This window comes from Haliaeetus leucocephalus, unplaced genomic scaffold, assembly GCF_000737465.1.
Source record: "Haliaeetus leucocephalus isolate CR32 unplaced genomic scaffold, Haliaeetus_leucocephalus-4.0 Scaffold173, whole genome shotgun sequence".
Taxonomy (NCBI): domain Eukaryota; kingdom Metazoa; phylum Chordata; class Aves; order Accipitriformes; family Accipitridae; genus Haliaeetus; species Haliaeetus leucocephalus.
Genome location: NW_010972609.1, coordinates 751,823 through 774,874, shown reverse-complemented (window position 1 = coordinate 774,874; position 23,052 = coordinate 751,823). Strand labels below are relative to the sequence as shown.

The window sequence follows — 23,052 nt, the reverse complement described above, 5'->3', positions numbered from 1 at the left end:
TTCAGCAACATTACCTAGAAAATGGAGCAGAAAATAAGTCTTTTGACTTCAAAACCTGCATATGCAATTATCAAGACACACGTGGAAAGGAGAAGGAAAAATAAAAAATCAAAACAGAACAGAGATTCACTGACAAAACAATCTTGTTGCACACCAGTAGGATTCCCAGGCCATGCAGGGCATGGAAACTACGCTGCCCTGGGCAGATGTAAGAGACTGGAGTGCACAGCCCAGTCTGATACTTGCCACTGTCCAGATGGAAGATGTCTGTCCATATATCAGGGAATGAGTAGACAGAGACACTCCAGAGAAAGTGGTGTAAAACAATAAACTCATTCCATAACCAGCTTATTTGTATTTATAGCGATAGTTACACCCAAATACAAAAATAGGTTTCGATAGGCTAGCAAATAAAACTTTGTCTGATTGGTTAACTTGGAAATTGAAGAAATTTAAAATGTCATCCCTTAACAACATGTGCCATCCATAAATTGTGTTTTCTATTATTATGTTTAGAAATAATTTACATTTTCAGCTATTCCTGAAAACACACAAAGCCAGATAACGCCAAAGTAATTATTTCTCTGATATTCTTAAAAACCAATTACTGTAACAAACAACACGAACACCCTTTAGGACCACCACTTACAACTGGAGAGAACCATGGAAACCAGTAAACAAGACATCTTTCTGATTCAGCTACCCTTAGAACCGGAAAATACAGAAAAAATAATCTAAAACATTTTTTTGTCAATGGAGTGGACATCTGGCAATGAAACAAAAGAGAAAACACACATATCTCCAAACAGCAGCTCATTAAAATACAGAGGGAATGGCAGAAAAGGTTCACATAGTTTCAACGGCCCTGGACTCCCTGGGAGCCTTGTCCAAGATCCTATGGAGATCTGATCTAAGTACTCCGAAAGTGTTTACTCTGAAGATATCTTCCACAGTGTGAAAAAACCTTGACTGCAAAAAGATACAGCTGATCATGAACTCCAAGGGAAAGACTGTCAACTCAGACATAGCCCAGGAGACTGAGATATAAATGGAGTAACAGCAACAGCGTGAAATATTGTGAACAGTGTGAAATACAGTGTGAAATATTACACTCATTACAAAGCAGTATGCTTCAAAGCCTACCCCTTTATCAAGCCTCATCTATAATTTGACAACAAATGGTCTTCTATGAGGATGCTATTTCCTTTTAAAGAGACTGTATATTACAAGATCAATTTTCACTAAAATTCTGACATTAATATGTTTTTATGAAAATCAGATTATTCATAAAATACTTAAAACAAATTTCTTCAGTGAAGTCTCAGTTCTTAAAGTAAATTGCCAAACCATTGTATATTGAATGAAAAACGTAACATCAACTTGATTAGGATAAATAATCTAGTTTGGAAGAAAAGCAGAATGTGTAGCTGTTAAGGATTGCATAAATATAAATTTTAGCATAATAGAAAGAGGAGTTCCAAGCAAGGGAGTCACTGAAGTGTAGTAAGCCTGTTCAAAATGGAGGATATTATCAATTACAATTATTATCAGTAACTTAAAAAGGTTATTTGAACCGATCTAAAAGAAAAATATTATCCTTGCAATCACTAAGCTCATACTAATATTTAGTTTTATATTCAGACAAAGCTTTTTATTCATACAAATACTTGTTTTATATGATTGGCGATGTAACCAAGTTGCTTCTGTATTTGGAAGGCTATCCTCATCCAAATCCAATTACTCCATGGAAGATGGTCCTTTCCCCAAATAAGAGTTATATTGAACCTAATTATTTTCAATAATGCAACAATTAAGATATACAGTGGCACATGAAAGTCCACATATTCAGAAGTTACAAATCCGCCCTTGTGCCATTAGTCTTAACTTTGTAGTCTACTGGCAGCCTCATTATATAAAGGAAATTACGGGGTGCATAAAAAGGCGTGTGATGAAGTGTTCAGCATGAAGACCTACATTACACTGAGAGGTGGGTTTTTTTTGATTCCCCTCCCCTTTTTTATTGTTGTTGTTGTTGTTCTTTGGGTTTTTTTGGTTTTTTAGTCCATCTCTGTGCTTACTTTGGGAAACACAGGAAATTTCTTCAGGAAGCATTCCTGACTATTCTTATCAATCTCTATTTTGCCTTTTCTTTTTTTTTTTTAACTCTAGCATTTATTTAATGTTCTTTCATCTCTTTTTCCTGTGTTCTCACCATTGTAAATGGGAGAAATAGAAAGCCATGGGATTCTGCACACATCTATTTCTCCATTTGTCCTACATCTATTTTTGACCTGGCTTCACTGTTTCACTGTTTGAAATCCCACATAGTGTTTGATACAATCTTAGAGAGCTCTTGAGGCTCATGTTGAAAAATGATTTAAAGAAAATACATTAACTTTTGAGGAATACTAGAATTCTCTGTGAGACACTTCAAACAATTTTTCTTCTGTAGTATCCCTTGTTCAGCTGCCTTGTATCTTCCAGCTGCATTGCAGGCTCCCCTGGGTGTGGGCCCTCTAATATCCTAATATTGGTATTGCCATCCAAACCCTCCTGTTTTGTTACACAGAGATCTATACATATCACAATTGAAATGCACTGATCACATACTTCCAAAGGGCGTATCCTCTTAAAAAAGCACAATTATAGAAAGTCTAGGGATACAGATTTTAGTGGACCCTGAGAAAAGTTAGCAGAAAGGAGCTTAAGATAATACTGATCAAACAGCAATAGAAATAAAACCTACAAAGTCCATGGTGGTTTCTTATATTCAATTTAGACCTTCATTCAAGTTTTACATCTCCTCCTCAGAGCTTTTCCTCTCCAATAGCTGAGATCAGCTCCTTGTCACTAAGGAAGGAGTAGTTTTAGAAGAGAAATGTGGACACAGATGCAGTAGAGTCAAGAAGACTCAGCTATACTCAGGGTCCAGCTGCTACAGCCAGACAAGCTGATATTAGAAACAAGGTATGTCTCTTTAATGAAGGGGTAATCAACTCTAGAACAATTAACAAATGGATCAAAAAATATCAGATGACAAGACTAGGATGCAATTTTCCAAATCTTATTTACATTATTGCAGGTCTTTAACAAGACAAAATGTTTTTCCTAGTTATAATCCAGTTCAAGGAGGAATTAGTTAGGACAAATTCTGTAATCTGCACTACGGTGAAGTTCAGACAGCATGATCACATAAACCTCTTCCAGTTTTATGATCTATGACCTATCAAATTGAATTGGAGATGACTAAACAAATTTCAGGTCCCATATAAACTCAAAAGTACTACTTTCTGTTTTACAGCCCCTCAGCCTAATTCAACTCCTTAACTTATTCTAGTACCTGCCCTTGTCCCCCAAAGACACCCTGATGCAGGATCAGGCACCTTGTCTGGAAGGCTGAATCGGAAAGCAGACTCCCGAGGGATGGGTCATCTGCTGACCATTTCCAGTGACTCCAAGGGGAGCTACAGGGGTTAGAAGGACACAGCCACCAGGTTGAACAACACTGCGAATTTCACTCACAGGGAGTAACAGAAAATCATTAACATAAGTTCCAGTTTGGCTGAAATACTAGTTCAAAATTTCAGCTTTTGAGAGTTCTGGGGTACTTGCACTGCTGTCTGCACATAACATGACCCTTGATCTGCCTATTTAGCTCAATGGCATTATCCTTTCATGTATTTCACCAGACTTTTTGAGCACAGTACAATCCACTCAATTATTTTTTGTAAAGCAAGAAATTAACCTTATTCATTTGGTGACCTGTTTGATATACAAAAATACATTCCATTTTTGTCCCCAGTCAGAGCAATTATCCCTGGTATACTCAAATCATTTTTTCCTACTGATTATGCTTTACGGCTTTATTCTTTTTTTTATTCAGCAACTTGCACTTGTTCTGTACATACCCCCGATTTTACTACCTCAGTGGTGTCAAGCCAGTGAAAGCTATTGAAAAAAAAACCAAAACCAAGAAAAGCCAATACCAGTGAAAGGACCATGCCTTACGGCATGCATATCCTTCAAGGACTTGGGAAAGGTAACTGACCCTACTCTGTGATGAAACAGCACACTGATGATAGGAATATTACCAAAACAAAAAGCACAGTTCCCAACCACTGGATATAAGGGTCCCAGCCTTGAAGGAGCAGAGGAGGTGAGAAGTATTTCTCCTGATGAGGAGCTAGCAGATGAGGAGCTAGCTAGAAGCCAGATTTGGGGGAAGTGGGAGCTGGGGGCCCTAGAAACACTTTCAACTATTTGGGTCGGAGCATGACGATTGGGGCAAGACCCAAACACGTACCAATTCTCCCCCTTCACTTCCACCCTTCATTTCCCCCCTCCCAAACATCTCAAACATCTCCAGGAGGAAGATGGGGCTAAGCCAGCAAGCCCTGCGTGACCTGCGCCCACTGCTCAGACCACAGAGTTCTTGCCCAAGACCAAAACTAGCTCAGAGGCACTGAAGATGGCCTAGGATTCCTCCAGTAGTTTATTTTCGGCTCAATTACAGGGTTCTCCTTGTTCAGTCTGTAAAATAAACTCTAAGAGGAGTAGCTGTGGCAATCGTTGCCTACCTGGCAGGTGGCAAGGAGACACTACAGACTGGTTTACAAAACCACGCCAAATCATTCTGAAATCTACTGTACTTATATCAGCAGTTCCATATGTCATCAGTTCTCTCCTTACTTTCCTGCTCAAAATTTAGAGTAAGTCTAAGAAATCACAGGCAATGGCCACGCACTACATAACACGTTACGTGCACAGAATACACCAAGGTTCAAAGGCCAACAAGAACAGTCAGCTTCTGAAAACAAAGTTTAAACTTTGAAGCAAAACTGGTTGCCACACAATTTTGTACTGTGTACACACACAGAAAAAAATTACTTGTGATCAAAGGGAAAAAGAAAACTACTGTAAGTTTTTCAGGCTCTGTCCTACATTTCGGTATGTAATTACATTAACAGATCACAATTCCCAGTCTTCCAATTTGTTTGCTACCACATAGCAAGACTGAGTATAAGACATTCTATTCTTTAGAACCCTTCAGAGAAAAACAGATAAATAATAGCAACAAATTTATTTCATACCAATCAATATTCGTTTCACTGTAACCCAGATTAAAAGTCATTAATGTAAAGGTGTTTTTCCTATGGACGTGAGAAACAATTATTAATTTAGCAGAGGTATTTGAAAGAAACTGCAAAAGGGAACATAGGATAATGACAGTCTACCAAACAATATGCATTTAAAATGTGGGCAATGAAGATCTCGGTGTCTTTGCCATCCTGATTACGCTAATGTCGTCCTTTTTCCACATTAAAATGCCTGCTAGCGTATGAAACAGGTTAATGTTACTCACATTCAAATGACAAATACACAGGGCTATAATACGTGTTTGTGTCCCTTTTGCTTCTATTAAGTAACGTGATAAAAATAGAACAAGTCATTGCATGCTGCTGACAGTTTTGTAGATTTTTAAGTCTTTTGATTTAATGCCTTTTCTTGTTCCTGCTTTTATCTTTCTAAATACAATTTCCCCTAACTTGAGAAGTATTCTGCAGGCATTTGATTTATGAAAATCAAGATTACTAAACGGTTTCCCAAACCAGAATAAATATGTAAACAAACAGAATATTCATTGGGCCAGCTAGCATTTAACAGAAACACTTGCAGCTGAAAAACCAAGAGTGCTGACCTCAATCACTCTGATCTAATTAAAGAAAATGGCTTAGAAAAGCAATTTTACCACAAATCAACTAATATCCTTGTGTTTTGAAAGACCTGTTCTGCTTATTCTACAATAAAATGCATGTTTCCTAAGATGTTTACAATCACAATTCCAATAAAAATAAATACTTTTATTCATACTTGAAAAATGTTTTATTTAAAAGCAATTGCCCAGTGTGGAGTATGTATATTTTAAAGGATAAGCCTACCATATTAGCAGATTTTCAATAATTAAAAAAAAAATAAAAATCCATGTGAAAGCACAGACAAACCATCACATACACATATCTCTGCATAATTATAGAGGAATACAGGAACTCTGACTTGAAGCCTAGCAACAGTATCCAAGTATTAGTTAGTCTGCTAATCAACTAACAAAAACTCACACACCAGCTCAATGTGTTTCATTTTTCTAAAGCAAAAAGCAAACAAAAACAAAACGAAAGAATCCTATTGCTTCTACTTCAGAGCTGCTGAAGGACAAGATGTACAATATAAAACAAACCTTGTTCACTTGAAGAAGAACAACCCATGTCATTTAATCCATCTGAAAATTCATCTCATCACAAAGAACCAAGGCAAAAGAGAGATTTAAAAATAGGTTATCCAAGTCAAAGGATTATCAGCTTGCCACATACTTAATATCTGCGTATCTGTATCTAATGAAAGCTTCAATATTCTTACATATATGATTGGGTTTTGTAACTCCATCCTATAGAAGCCATAGTAAATTCTGTATAGCAAATGCTTCCTAAATCTGCTGTGCTCATTTACTCACAGACAGCTGCAGGCTGGATGAAAACAATCAGGGATTAACTTTTCTATTCGTCACATCTTTTAATCCATTACTTTCTCTTAGTTTGCAATAAATAAATGCATAAAGTTAAATAAATTATAAATGTGCTATAGCTAGTTAAAAAAAAGAAGTTTAAAAAGGGACTTTTTTTTTTTTTTAATGATGTGCAACTGCTGTACTGTACATCAGGAGTATATGTAATATCTTCCTCAAAGCAGAAGAGAAGATGGAACAATAGTCACGGAGCTGCAATATACTTCTGGGTTCCAAAGACTTTCAAAATAAGTGATAATTAAAATAAGCTACTTTGATGTTGTTATTATTCCTCAAAAAACTAATTTGGGGGCATGATGAATTGAAATAATCTGAGAAGCTGTGCTAAGTATTTCATACTGCTTGTAAAACAAGTTTCTAAGTACCTCTTGGTAATAGGTTTTCTTGCTTTATGAAAAATATTATTTTAATTTGTTTCAAATAGGATTACTTTTTCAATGATACAGCAATTTTCATTCACCTTTCAAACATCTGTCAAGAAAACAAAAGGGATTCCCTGATGTTTAGAACCTATAAAAGAAATAAATACAATGAAATCTGGATCTTGTTTTTAATCCTTTATCAATATCCTTTTTTCCTCTCCTCTGAAACCTTTATCTTTTACATTTGATTTGGTCTTACAAAACTGCATCATCCCTGTCTGAAATAAGACTAATGTGAACTTTCTCTGTCAATGACAGCAAGGTGTCTTTTATTGTACTAAGCCACAGGAATCATTTGCAAGGCTTTTTTTCCTCAGTTTGTTTCTGAAAATGGCAGCACCAAGTAAAAAAATTAGTTATCTGTGCTAAATACTTTTCAAGCTACAGTTTCAACAAACTGGTCACCCAGACACCTAATGTACTACCTGGGATGGAAAGATTAATTGGCAATTGATGGTGGGAAAAGGAGCACAGAAAGGAAGAAGCAACTTGCTGATAAGAAGAAAGGAGAGCATGTGTGAGAGAACCCACAGTTTTGAACTTTCAGAGGAAAAGGTCAAATTTTTTAATAGGATGGAATAACTAACAGATTTTTATGCTTGTATTCCGTGGCTAAGCGGAAGCAGGTTCTACAAAACTCCAGTTTGCTGGGAGATACAAGGGCTTACAGCCAAAAAGGAATATAACTGCTTGGTGCAACCTTGCCTGAACGTTTACGCATTGTAAATCAGAGTCGTGAGAACAGTCAGGGGGTTTGGATACCAGGTCTCCTCCTTCCACCGACTGCCCCTCATTTCATCATGAGCTTCCTCTGTGAAATTATCCAAGAGACAGAGAGCTGCACCCATCCAGAATGAGGATGTGAGAGAAACCAGGCTTTCTCCAGACTGAAGAAAGAACATGGAGGGAGGGAGGGAGGACCATCGTGGTACGTGGTCTTCAACCAAAGTGCTGCTCTTCAGAGCTGCCTCAGGGTACATCCACCAGCTCTGACCCCTCCTATTGGTGTTGAAACCCTAAATGACATTATCTGTCTTGAAACACACTCAGCTGAGCCAACTGGGTGGCCTCTACAGCACAATTTTATGTAGCTGAGAAACTTTACAGGCAAAATCTCCTCTTTCTTTTTTCCAGATGACTAGGAAGGGACTCCTTGGATTAATCAGGTTGCCAATGGCACCTGCACCTTCTCTTTTGGATACAAACTTTAATCCATTTTGCTTCTATAAAAGGGAAGCAGACAGACTTCATCCCTCTGACCAAAAATGTATGCTCACATTGACCCTAAGTAGACACTTTTATCTGGCAAGATCTGAGTGAGATAACCAGACACTACACACCTTAGAAGAACACCCCTCTCTTACAGTCAGATGTCACATTACTCCATGGGTCATTATTTTTGCCTTTTTTGCCTCTAAAATAGATATTTGTACATTTTTCTTCTTTTTACAAAATAGTGTGAAGTCTTATGATTATTGCAAAGAAGCTTATTTTATATACGTCTAGTTTTTCAGCATTTCAACACATTTGTCTAATGTAAGTGCTTTATAATTAAATAAAAAGGAAAAGGAAGAACAGTCTCTGTGGGATTTGATCTGTAGAACAAAGATTTAGTGGTTCTACTGTAAATTAGAATATTCTACTGCTACAGGATAACCTGGTCATTTTCCACCTGAGCTCCTTCTCCACCATCTTCAACAATAGGGATAGTCTTAGCACTACAGTCTGGCACAGATCCAGGCCAAGGGGAAAACAAAATCCACAAGAAAAAAAAGACAGACTCCCTTTAAGACATGCAAATCAGCCTCTTCTTAACTAAACAATCCCAGACTTCGCGTACGGCTTAAAATGGTATTCTACTCTAAATGCCAATGAAATATAATTGACAGGCAAAGGTGGCATAGATGATAAGTGACATAGCCAACACTTAAGCATATATATTTATTTATGTGGTGCTCTTGTGGACCAGTGCATTGAGATATAGTGCTTTTGCTGTCGGCACGCTGCAGTCTCATCCTTTACTCCACAGGTAGTGATACCCTCCTTCTGCAGAAAGGCTGAGCTATGATCTCTGCCACTGAACAAAGCAGCTCATTCACCGCAATGCATGGCACAGGACCATGAATCATAAGCATTACATTACTGCTGTTAGATCCTTGTAATTGCAGTTTTGGCAACATTACTTGAAACAGCTTTGTGACTGCTGACAAACTGGAAGACACCCACATAATACCTTCTGCATTGAAAGTACAAGTGACTTCCTACCGCAATAGTTTGGGACAACAAAATTATCTAAGAATAATGTTAATTGGCACATATCAAAACAGATGGACATGGATAGTGTAGTTCCTCACTATGTAAGATTAGAGATTTCAAGCAAATATTATTTTTCATATTTCAGATACTTCAGTTTGAGAAATGTAAAAACTTGTTTCTGTCACCAGATAAAACCTGCTCTTCAAACTACTAAGTTAGGTCCAGCCTCCAATCACTACCACCAATTCAAAATTTCCCATCCTTAAGACGATGTACCCAGGAAAGTAGGTAGATTCTTTTTGAAAAAAATATTATTGTCACTTACATTACTTAGCTGTATACTAGGCTTGCATTTTAAAAGTATCTATAGCTGAAGACACTGGGTATGAAGATCACTAAATGTTAAAAGATCAGGTCAGAAATCTTCCAAGTGCTATGTAGAGGTTTTTTTCCAATGAATCAAGCGCAACGTGGAGCTTTTCCCAATGCATCACCGACCTCTCCTTCCAATGAATGCTATTGTGAATAATCATGAATATCATTGACAAGCTTACTATTAAATGATTGAACAGCTCATCATCTACCAGCTTAAACGTCCACAGAAAAGAGAACCACCTGAAGCTGCACGTATTCCAAAGAATTTCCCACAGTTGTAACTTATTAATTATTAAATGAGCCTAAAATAATAACAACAAGGTTTAATGAACTGCTTCAATATCAATATTCAGTATCTAACCAAAAATACACTTCCTGAGAGAGGAAAGATGAAATGTTTCTCAAGAGACTTCATAGTATGATCTGCCCTTCTTATCTTCATGAGGATACTTCTTCAAGCTCTTTGCTATTCCCTCCCACTCTGTTGCCTCTGGGCTCTAAGAAGGTACATTACTCAAATGATATATGTTGGAATACATCCAAAACTACATGAATATAGCAGGTAACCAGACACCTAAGATAACTAAAAGCCAACTTGTTGAAGTTTAAATGCTGACATTATTCTGCACATTCATCTTCATACTAGCTTTAAGGCTTTCTGCTTAAGATATTGTCCTTTGATTTATTTATTTTTTTTAAACTGGGAGACATTCCAGAAACAGACATTTTGATGACCTCACTTTTTTTTTTACTTTTTTTTTTTTTTGAGTAATAAATCTTAAGGGATAAACGTCTGGCTAAATTAAATTAGGTAGGAGAAAACAACATAACATAATGCTTATTCTTTAAGACAAACCTAGTAATTTAGGTAGTTATGTGCAATCCACCACCATCTTGCAAAAAATGCAAGTGAATCGTAGAAGCACCAGTATTTCTATTTTTCAGTGCAAAAGGGAAGGCATCAGGAAAATTTGGAGAATCTTCCCATAGAAGATATTTTCTAAGCACTTTCCTAGCAATCACCAAAACCTACAGAAAGTTTTTACAGTCAGCAATAATAAGTTCTGACTAAAGCCCCAGCCACATGGCTATCACTTGTTTCCTGGACTGAGTCTCATCCATCTACTTCATAACTATATTCCAATTTCTCCCATACATTGACAGAACTTGGAACCTGCACTGGTCAGGGGAAAGGAAAAGTAGTGCAGAATTGGTCAGCCCAAAAAATGATGGCATTAACATCGCTGTGGTTTCATGCAAACCAGTTCAGAGGTTATTGTTTCTAAGTGTAGTGTAAGTGTTACTTTTACTTTACAGTTACTCATACTGTAAGCGTATGCATAATTAATACTAGCAAGTCATTCCTTTACTAGGGTTTTTTTTTTATTGTACACAACTATTTTTAAGAGAACAAAATCCATTTAGAGAAACACAAAACATAATACTGTGTATTCTATGTGCAGTACTTGTTCTGCACTGACTCCACACGCAGGTCAAATTATCAAGAACTAACATGGCAGAAATAAAAAGAACATTTGAATCTAAACAACCATCTCCTTTCATTTCAACATATTCACAAATTTATAAAACCCTTAGCCATATGTAAATATAAACGACAATAAGATACTCACCCTATGAGGAATAACTGGTTCATTTTTAGTTGATTTTTACATCAGATTTTTTATAAATACAGAAGGATGAAGACTTTTTACATGGAAAGGAACCATCCCACTATCTCAGGTAAAAACCTTCCAAACTCACTACAAACTTTTATGCAGAAGTTATGGCTTTTATGCAAAACTTTTATGCAACGTGTCCTCTGTTTTCTCAATGCATACTGCAAAGAGTTGAAAGTATCACAGTGCTACGAGAATTCACATTACTGCGCAGAAATTTTAACCATATCTCTGCAGATCATAGGCAACCAGGATGGGAAATGGAAAGGAGGTCTTAATCCAGAGCAATTCTTTCACAGTCTTAAGTTTCATGTAAGCTGGCCTAGTTTTCCACGTAAATTAAATACTATCAAGTCATAGATTTGCAACACTGAGTTAAATCAGTGCGGACGACTATACAGACCCTCCTTCTTCAAAAGGACTGCCTTTCTTCATTCAACTTCAGGATGTTTCTGTGGAATTTTAATTAACTTGAATTAAAGCACTTTAATTCATTTTAATTAAACTGTATTAGAAACCACTTTTATCAAACTAGTTTTTATTTTAATGGCAAAACTCTCTACATAAAAAGATCTTTAAAAAGCCTTAAGGTTTTTTGTCAAGGGCCCTTAATGCCTGTCACTAGCCTTCATCCAGTGCCACACACCAAACTCAGTGAGAGGAATGGTTTTATGGATATGGATAGACAGTTTCTGCCACACATTCATTTAATTGCAGAGAAGCATCTTTCTTTATCTTCTTCTGACCAATTATTCCTACTTGAGAGCTGCTTTAGGCTGAAGCCAAAACAGCCTGCAAGAGCCAGTTTGCCTCTTCCAGGTATGTGGATGTGTATTTAATCTGTTACAAACTGCCTAATTTAGACTTATAAAGCATCTACCACTTTTTTGCCTTAGTTATCAAATTGTCATTTTCAGAGCATATTTTGAAAACATTCCAGCTTTTTCCCCATCTTCATTTCTTTATGGAAAAGTTACTTTTAAAATCTCCCTGAAATGATACTGTCCTCAACCCTGTAGTTATCTCTCACACAGAATCAGATTTAACATCTTTGCAAAATCCTGGTTTAAACATGTATAACTTATTTTCAGTGTCTGTAAATATTTTGCTTACCAATATCAGCTTCCCTGTGATTCTTGATATATTCAGCAAGCTCAAAATTTCCCGCTATTATAGCCACCTAAAGGATTGTAAAATAGTTACAATTAATGTATTGTCATCGCTTATTAAGCAGGAAAAAATGCATGTTACATTACCGACAAATATCATACAAATATATTTTCTTTCCATTTATTACTTCTATTCTGCAGCTAATATAGGCAATACATTTCTGAAACAATGTTGAGAAATGATATCTCAATCTATTTGTAAGCAGCACTGCCAGTCCCCCAGATCCCCATTTACTAAGGACACTGTGATTGTGGATATCTCGGGAGACTGCTAGAAGAGCTGTGGCTTTTCACATTGTGCCAGTCAAAACCAGCAGTGAACATTAAACACAGCATCCCCAAAGCTCTGGGAGCTACACGGATGTGTGGAGAATGCTACAGGAGCAGGTTCAGAGAGACACATGGAAGATATTATTTCCCTTTAATTGCTCCTGCTTTGCTACTTACCTGAACAATGAAAACAGGAGCTACAATGCAATGTACGTGGGATAACCAGGGAAGAAGCACAAAGAACTAAAACTACTGAGGTACCACTAAGACACCAAAAAAGACTAAAAAAGAGAAACTGGTAAAGTTTATGCATATGTATAGAATTTAAAGTGTTTTTATAAATATAGTTCTAAAATAATTATTATCTTTTTCATTTATTTCCTGGTTGTCAAACACAGATGTGTAACTATCAATTCTGAACTCTCATCTAAATGCACTTAAAATGAGAAACATCTCCACTGGATATGAGGAAAGTGATTTGGTTATGTCCTTGCTGTCTCCTCCCTTTTTTCTTCTCTTATTTTTACCCTAAATATCAAGCAATTGCCTTTTCTGGCTCCATCTTGCAGTTTTATATTATGACAGATACTGTTCCCCTAAGGGCACTGTGGCTTTCCTGATGTAGGTAAAAGAGATAACCTGGGCTCACCTTTCTCACAGAAGCTTCTGCATATACAGGGTGCAGGCCAAAAAAAAAATATTCTAAAAACCTTATTTAAAAGGACTCCCCTAGATATAGGGCTACTGTCAGTCACGAGAAATGACTGATAACTCGGGGAAAGCTCTGAGCTGATGACCAAGAAAGATTATCTGTGGTTTTGTACCACTCCACAAATCTTAGGGAGGAAGAATGATGCAAAGGAAGACTAAAGTGCTGAAATGGTCTTAGGAGGTATACAAAGTACAGTTAATGTGAGTAATATCTTTTAATGTAACAAGCATAAGACCCTACTTCTGCACGCGCCACAGGAAACTGAATGGACAATTTTATTTACTATTAACCAAAAGAAACTAATATGGAAATCCTCAAAAATGAAGACTCTACACACAAGCAACAAGCTACAGACAAAAAATCTTGACTATCATGTATTTAAGAGTTTCCAAATCTGCTTTAAATGGTAGACTTGGGGCAGGTTTAAATCATGAATCATGACCATTACATCCATTTCACCTAAAAATAAAATAATGACACATATTTTCTGCACTTTTCATTCAGCATCGATTATTGACACGATGCCTCCTTCTGCCATTAGCGCATTTCATGAAGGGTGGGCTTAGAGTGGACTTATATATCCTACGGCAACACTGGAAGAAATCTCATTGAAATGCAGTACTAGGAAGACTATTTGCTACAGGCATGGGTGCACCGTCTTGAAGAAAAGAACTCACTGCAATGCTCCTCAATACAACTAGATGGGATTGTTGAAAGTCAGATTACCACACTCTTTTCTCCCCTCTACAGTCCTCCAGGTGACTTCATTTAAGGCCCTTCTTTAGACCCAAGACTCCCATTGTGTTAGTCCTTACGCTTCGAGCCATTACGCATGAATCCTTTCTGAACACAGCCCTGGAAATCCTTGTGGAAGGACCCAGATTTAAACAAATGGTTTCAAACACAGTGAAGTAATCTCCAATTTATCTTTTGGTCCTAAGCAAGGAATAGATGGTCTAAAGACAGATGGACTGATTTAGTTTAGGTTGTAAAGTCTACTGGCTGGGAAAGTACAAGCAAGACATTAAAGAAATTACTACATTTTAAGTATAATACAGTATCAGAATAGCTTTTTTAGATTACCAAGCAAAGTTTAGAAGAAACAACTGAGTATACCATTTATTACGTTTATGCCCTGAAATCGGGTTTTCCCCCAATTTTTTTTTTCCAGTGCTTTTCAGGTTCCATCTTTTTTCTTGGCAAATTGTTCTCGTTTCATTAAAAACTTCTGTCCAATGTAAAGGCTAAATACAGTAATTACAGGGTTTTTTTCATTTCAAGTGTATCTATTTCATGGGAGAAATTTTATTCCACGTTTGTATAGCACCTAGCAGTTATAGTCAATATGCATATACTTGTGTTTTAAAATAATCCTCAGCAGGCAGCCATAAGCATGGCATGTGCAGTATAATCATTTTTGTCCTTTAAATAATTAAATTGCATATAATATCACCATACTTACTAGTGAAAATCATGTAATTGTTTTCTTATTACAATATTAACAGTAAGGAAATGTTTTTCTTTGGGCACTTCTCAGTTGTGTTACATGAAATGTTGATGGATTCTTGGGAACAAAATGCATTACTAAGAATCAATAACACTGGTTCAACTTAATCCCACTTGTGCTTTTAGACTGCAGTTGAACACATAAAGAGTGTTTGTTCTCAGATATGACCTAAGACTTCTGCATGCCATTAAATCTGCAAAGATCAGGGATGTCAGAGACAGAAGCAGATTGGTGTGCTGCCACCTCATCACCACCACAGGAAATTATCCACCTGAAAATTACTATTTTAACCACTAGTAACACAACCTTTATTCCAGGAACTACTGCTGAAAGAAACTGCTTCTCAGCATGGATAACGAATCAGAATCTGGCACCCAGCCTCCCCTGTACAGCCTCTAAAGTGTAACTCATGATTCTCCCTGGCAAACGGCACTATGAAAGTAACAGCAGAGCTGTACAAATGCTATCCCTTTAACTTCACATTCTGCAGCCTGGCTTGGTTCAGGTAAATAAAAGCAACATTTGTGTGTAGATCAGGCGTTTTCTCTACATTATAAGCAAGCAATAATACCTCTTTTCAACATTAGCCCTAATTAGCATGTAAAATTCAAACAGGGAATTCACCAGTGACAGGCAGCTTGCTAGACAGCAGCCATGTTACTCAAATCAAAGAATTTTTGATACAGAGTAGATTTTAAAACTCAAGTATAAACATGCTGTTCAAGTGACAAACACATTTTATTACTTGAAAAAAGATATTGCCAGATAGCTAAGAGACAGCTTGACAGAGAATTGTTCCTGTACTTGCTTCTGAATCAAGCACTAGATTCAGCAAGCTCAAGGTACCATTTCTCTCAATTTAATTTACTTCAATTCGCTAAAAACAATATGTAAAATTCTAACAGCAAAAATGAGCGAATTATATGTTAAGATCTAAAGAAAGCAAGACAAAGTTAAAAAGTACAAATATTTCGTGGCATATCATCAATGTACTTCACTTGAGTTTGATGGAGTGTGGGAGAAAGTGAAATCAGAGAAAAATCGGAAAGATACAAAATTATACTAATTCAATTTTTATAGTTGCAAACTGCAAAGCACAGCAACCACAGCCACTTTTCCATCAAAATGTATCTTGAACCAGAGTTATAGTGTGTTCAAATAAACCCATAAGCATGAATGCATTAGGACGAGTGAATGGTCTCCACAAGATGCAGGGCTTGAACCAAATTAAGGTGGTGTAAAGTCTCCCCTCGATTAAGATGAAAACTAAATCAGAACCTAACAGAAGTTCTGTATTTGTACTAAACTTCTTTGTACTTTACAAAAAATACTAATGTAGTATCTTCACAGAAAATACGAGTTCGATTCTCTACACGCTTCATCATTTACATGTTTTTAAATAGCCGTATTTTGCTTTTCAGGATGTTCTGTAGTCAAGTGCTAGATTTCTAATTGAGAGCTTATGGCACGAAAGAAGGTTTTGTTTGGGGGGTTTTTTTTGATCACAAGACATCTCTTCTTGGCAGTGAAAAAGTAGCACAGCCAGCAAAACTACACTCAAAGTTTTTCTCCAGTTCCAGTAGGAACTGGATTCCAGTCATCAAAATGCATCACATGCGTGTCTACAGACATGAAATATTACCATGAAAGGCTGGAGGCAGCACTTTATAACTAGTGGCTATCTACAGACTCTGTTATGCTGAAGCTTCAAAAATTGCAGCTTTTTAAAAACTGCATATACAGCAGTTTTACTATAATTCAGGTTCTTTCATTCCTGCAGCAAACGTCCTTTCATTTTGTCCTTTTGCCACAGACAAGACACTTATCTTACATCAAAAACCTCCATGTCCTTAGTCACGTTATTCTGCAAACCTGATAAAACCTGTTTACGCATCTTCTAAAAAAAAAAAAAAAAAAATCACTCATCTACAATTTCCACTAAAACCTGCATTTTTTTCCCTATTTTTAAAGGGCATATTTACTTTGTATCAGCTCCAGAATCAGAAAGACTGCACCTGCGGCATCACAGCATCGTGTCAATCCAAGTCCAGCTGAAAAGCATGACTAAGTAGTTTGAGTACAGTGCTTTCAGACCCAAACCAGGATCTTTATCTGCTGCACTGACATTTGGTTGGGATCTCTGCCATATATCCGACTGTACAATACAGAGAACAGAAACTCTCTTGGGGGGTTTTAAATCATCATTAGAGGCAATTTTATATGAATGATAGTAATGAAAGTGCATCATTTATCAGCTCCCTCCCCTACAACTTTATCTGACCCCACTAAGGATGTTAACATGGGCAACTGATTATTTTCAAATTGCATTTGATAACATAAATGACTGGCCTGAATAAGTACACATGCTTACAACAGAAAGTAAAGCTACGCCAGAAGATGTATCTTAGTAGGAGTTAACTCATACAAAGTAAAAAGAAAGTAGGGTAAACCCATACAGCTAGACTGGCAGTATCACCTCCTATTTCCATGATACTCTGTCTTCATAATGTCATTGTAACAAAAAGTTAATGGAGTCACTGAAACAGGTCACAGCTGAGACACACTCAGAGGGCTGCGAAGCACCAAGCCATGGTTTAACGACTCGCTGGGCACGGCAGCGGAGCAGAGAGGAGCGCTGGTTGTCACTGTCGGGGTACATAATGCAGAGCGTGACCAGAAGCTGCGTGTTTATACGGATATTTTCTTGGCCTTGGTAGAAGCAAAGCTTGTTACAGTCGCCCCATCGTCGCACTTACTGTCTCACAGACAGATGTTTCTTTCAAATGATGCAACTGGTTACGGTGCCTTACTATTTGCCATGCCAGGCAATGCCAGATGCTCTGCCACCGATTTAGTGAAGAAGAGAAGGAGTTTAATTGACACTTGGCTAGTTGCTATGGATGGTAACTAAGTGACAGCCCAGTGAAGTAGAAACTTGAATGAATGAAGTAGCTGTGATGCAGAGACTGGGGTGGGAGCAGGCAGGAGACGGGGGCACCCCATGATTGCTAGTCCAGTGTAGAGCACTGGACAAGGGAATGATGCACGCATAACTGGCGAGGCACCTTTAGAAGGGTATTTCTTTCTCCTGGCACAGCAATATTCTCACCCTCTGGTTTTCTGATATTTACAGTCAAAAATGTTCCCTCTGAATATAGGCAGGTTTTAAGTTGGCTTTCAGAAGTCAATTCAGAAATAAAACATTTGACATATCTGGTTAGTTCAGCTTTCCTGAATCTTGTTCCCTAAAGAAACCGAGTATAAATAATGACCACTTTGTTTATACAGTGAAACCTGACAGATGGCCAGTTACAGGTTTCAGTGCAACAGAGTTTCATAATGTTTTCAGACTCTGGACCAGATATAAGTAGCGGCACTCACTCACCACCGTCTCTCTCTTCAGCCCCATAACTGCAGTTCTCAATATATCAATTACTTACATTCAAGTATTTAGATTTTTTTTAATTGTGATTAATGCAGTATTTTGTTCCTTTGGGGAAATGGGAAATTATATACACACTTTACCTGTCACTAACCTTTCACAATTGATTTTTTCCGCTCTTGAAATATATCACAGGTAGAGGTTATATTAAATTCGAGCAAGATCTTTGTAGCCTGTTAGCAAATAGAATTTTAGATCTTTATAGGTTAGTCCCTGAAAGGCAAGCACCAAAACTAAATTACATTATCGCTCTTTGGAACAAACTGCTCCACCCAACAGGAAACACTACAAAAAAGACAGAAATTGAAGTTGCCTCCTCTTAAATCCAGCCATGGAACTTTGACAAACTTTCTGCATGGGAGTGAGGAGAGCATCTCTCAGTTCATTTATGTTTCACTCTCAATCAAGGCTGCTGCACCTCCTTCTGCACATGCTGAAATTTTAGACCAGGTGAGACATAAAGCTTTAAAATGCTCTGCCTAAATGGAGAGCAGAGGAAGCTGTTTGGGCTGCACAGTTGTAGCTGCAATTCACAATAAGCAGTTCATGACAAGACAGTCGGTGCTCCCCACCTGCTTTTTCTTCCCCTTCTCTTCTCTTCCAGAAAATTTCACTTTCCTGATGAAAGTACGTTTCATTATTTTTTCCTTCAGGGCTGACATTTCACCATTCCATTGTCTCTGCTCCCCAGCAGAGCTCACTAAATAACGGTCTTGCAAGAAAGCTTGAAATTCCAATGAGTTCAGGTATGGCACTACACATTAAGGGAGATAGTTCTATCCCAGGACAAAATGCGACTTCAGTCTTGACTTTGCTGAGTCTCAGCCAAGCAGCAGAAATGCAGGTGGACATACAGGATACTCTGAGGTACATCTACTCTACATGTTCCCATCTTCAGGTGGAACTGGAAGGAAGAGGTGATACAACCCTGCGAATGAGACTATAACCCTAGGACTCTCCAGAAATTGCCTTCCACTTAAATCACAGACTTAAAAAATCATAAATTATTTATTGTACCACTGAGAATTACATCATGTTAACAATGAAGAAACACCGTTCAAGCAGTCACAGCCATTATGCAATAGGATTCACAATCAGCAGAGACTCATGAGAAATTAACACCAGTGAATTTAGAAGGAAGGGTTGGGATCACTTCCTTAATGAAAAGACCACCAGAAAAGGTCTTCCATGTGTCATAATTAGGATGTTTTTCCTTAATATTAGAAATATAAGAAATTTTATCATTTTTAATAAGCATAAATTTCCAGACAAAAATCATATCAACAATTCACCCAATAGCTGCAATATCAAGAGGTGATAATCCAACAGCAAGGCAATCTCTAAACTGTTCCAATATAATCACAACCTTTGGAGACAGGCACCTCTTTAATTGGATATGAAAATCTAACGGTGCTTACTGTGGAGCAATGAAAAGGCAACGTAGTTCAACTTCAACAGATTTCTATTGTGTCCTCTCAAAAGAAAAGCTCTCCCTAATAAAACAAAGAGGTAAAGGCTTTTTGGAGTCTAAAGCCACCTTGAAGTTTGTCACAGTATACCATCAAGTACACAGTAGTCATCCACAAGGACATTAGAAAGTTAAATTTAGGTTAAGTGCAAAGACCCTGCTCTCATGTATGTCTGTGCATGCCCGTGCAGCACATAGCACCATGACGTTCCATCCCTAATAAATAGTGACACAAAATCATGCAGCACACTTTACAGACTCGAAAAAAATCTTAAATCAATATGCATTAGTTGCTCTCATACATGAGTAGCATGTAGATTTTAAAACTCTCTTCAGTAGTACAGATGGAGTTCCGTTTGGAAAAGCAAGAAGCAATCTGCATTCCAAATTTCTTTTCCATAGGTGTGGGAGAAAAATGTAGTGATCAAACACTGTTGGTTTCTTAAGCATTTTCAGAGAACTTGTACATGAAGGTATGTTTATTGATTCAATAGATACAAGAACGTATCTAGAACTTGGTTTCCTTTGGAAATACATTCTTTTGCAATACGTTAGCAAAATGTGACAATTTGGCAAGCATTGCTCTGAGCTCAAATCACAACATAGACTTTAGGTATTTTCAATTAGAGAAGGCATTAAGAATTCAATAAATACAACAAAATGGGGGTTTTTTTCTGAGCCAGCTGGAAAATTCTATACAGTTACAATAACTATATAATCTAAAATAGAAATGCTGAATAATCATTAATTCTGTATTTTACTTTGCAAAATCAAAGGGCAAAGTATCATCCCACATTTTGTAGTTGTATTGATTACAGTTGATTTTTGACTTTGAGGCTACAACATTTTAAAATAAAACTAGCAGAAGCTTCTTAGTTCATGTCATTATAAAATAAAACCAAATGCTTGATTAATATACTCTTAATATCACTAATTCATTCTCTTTTTCTAACAGTGCTCCTGAATACATATAATATGCATGACATGACACACGACCTCAAGAAGACACATACGTTTACATTATGGAGACACACATTTACATTTACACTTCGAAACTTTATTAAAAAGTAATCAGTTTTGAAGTTGGGATGTAATACATCTAATCAGAAATATGTCAGAAGCAAACTACTATTTTGGAAAGTTTATAGTTGTGTAATATTTTGTACTTAAAATAAGATAATAATGTTTTTGTTGAAAATCTATCAGAACTGAAAAGTTTTATTTGATAAAATAAGATTAACTGATAAAATTAATTTTATCAGTTTGAAGCTCTATTTCAGATATAACATTTTTAAGTTTCAGTAAAACTCACTGAAATAAGACGAATAAGATATACATAGAATAAAGAAAAGCAGTAAAATTTAAATTTTTTTCTTTAATAATAGTCAGTAAAGATTTCTATTAAGTGCAGAAATAACCCACTTTCTCTACCACAAAAAATGAAATGCTGGCAATTTTTCTAAATTACTCTATAGTAATGTTATGAAAGAATATGAGTAAAAAATCATACTCAGCATTTTCATACATGCTTCTTTCCTGGACAGAAAATAATTCTTAACAATTTTAATTATATAATGTAATACAAGCTTAATATTATGCATTTGGAAAGTAACTAACTGTGTATATTAATGTATCTGACGTCCAGTAGATGGCAAAATATCAGCAACCATCACCTTTAATCTTCTTGAAACTTGCTTAATTTAAACCCCAAAGTATTTTTTTTTTTTCTTTTTCTTTCTAGTCTCCACTTTCTATTTCATCGGACAGCAGGATTAGCTTTACCTTTTGGATGTTTTCTGTATGTTATCTGCTTGAAAGACAATTTCATCTTCATCAGTTCTTGATACAACAAAGCACAATAATGTTACTATCCTTTAAATAGTCCTTTGAAGACAGTTCCTTCACCACTGATTTTTTTTTTCTCCAAGAGCATGCTGCTGCTACTGTTCCCAAATTTGCCAGCACATGTTAGCATACTGTGTACAAAAATCTCTTAGCAACAATATCTTAGTGTCTAACATTTTCCTTCTTCCAACTATGATTCATGGAGCCATCTGTAGTCAGATATTGACATGCAGTATCTTAAAATAGATACCTTACATTTGCTCAACAACTAGTTTTAGCATCTGAAAATATAAATTATGGGAAAGGGCCAATATTTCTTTGAGGCTCTTCATCATTCCCTTGATCATTTTAGCACTGTTTAAACAAAGGCTTGCCACGATCACTTCACCGTAGTATTAAGGTCAGAGTCTTCGTGCTTCCCAGAGTGCAGCAAGTAGGCAGCTCCGCTGGGCTGGGTGCAGCCCCGTACGTAAGCCTTCCAAGCAATCTCAACGGCTTCCCTGGTGAGGACCACCTCACGCTAGTACCCTGGCTATTTTTCAAGAGTAATCGAAGACTAGGTTTTTAAGCTTCAAGTATTGCTGCACGCAGCACTAAGATCGAAGCATTTTTCACACCCTTGGAGCCTAAGCCTCGTGGAAAGTACCTTACAATGGGTGGGACAAGGTCAATGTCTCAGCTGGGACGTCAAGAAACATTAACTAAAAATAATTCTATTTAGAAGAGTAGATTACACAAAAAGATTTGGTGGCATGGCTTTGAAATCCTTAAGTGTGAGGAACACGCTTCCACCCCAGTGAAATCAAACAGAATTTTATCCACTTCAAAGCAACTAGGATTTTATCCTATATATTTTTGAGCAATTAATATTTAAAAAATAAGCAAACATGCAACAATGTGCATCCAAATACACAATATGTATTTAGCTGGATATCAAAAAAGTACACTGCAACCATAACAGTGCTGGCACACTTTCTTTGCTAAAATGCTGGTTTTGCTTGCAAGAGATTTTACAGCCCCTATGGGTCTTCTGAAGTACACTCAGTAGCCATGAAACAGTGCCAGAGCTGACTAGCTTAGTGAATTGAAGTCAAAATTAAGAGAAGGCTATCACACTGAATGACCTTCTTTTCGTCTCTTTATGTCCTGCAGTGCTGTCTTAGCAGGTCTCTATACTGGACCGACACCTAAAATGCCTTTAGGCAGATTCGTTCATTTTCCAGTAACCTTACAATGATTTAAAAACTAGAACCTGTATTTTATTTTACACTTCCCTTTCATGAACACACACAACTGCGTTCTTAAAACTTAACTACTCTTATTCATGAAT

General features: G+C 36.8%; 1 protein-coding gene across 1 annotated transcript in view; it reads right to left on the bottom strand.

Annotated features, from left to right (window-relative positions):
- Nucleotides 1-23,052, bottom strand: part of SHANK2 (SH3 and multiple ankyrin repeat domains 2) — a 314,299-nt gene that overhangs the window by 261,028 nt on the left and 30,219 nt on the right. Inside the window, exon 9 of the mRNA XM_010563678.1 lies at nucleotides 12,423-12,489. Within this exon, the coding sequence (XP_010561980.1) occupies nucleotides 12,423-12,489 (67 nt within the window). The remainder of the gene's footprint in view (nucleotides 1-12,422; nucleotides 12,490-23,052) is intronic.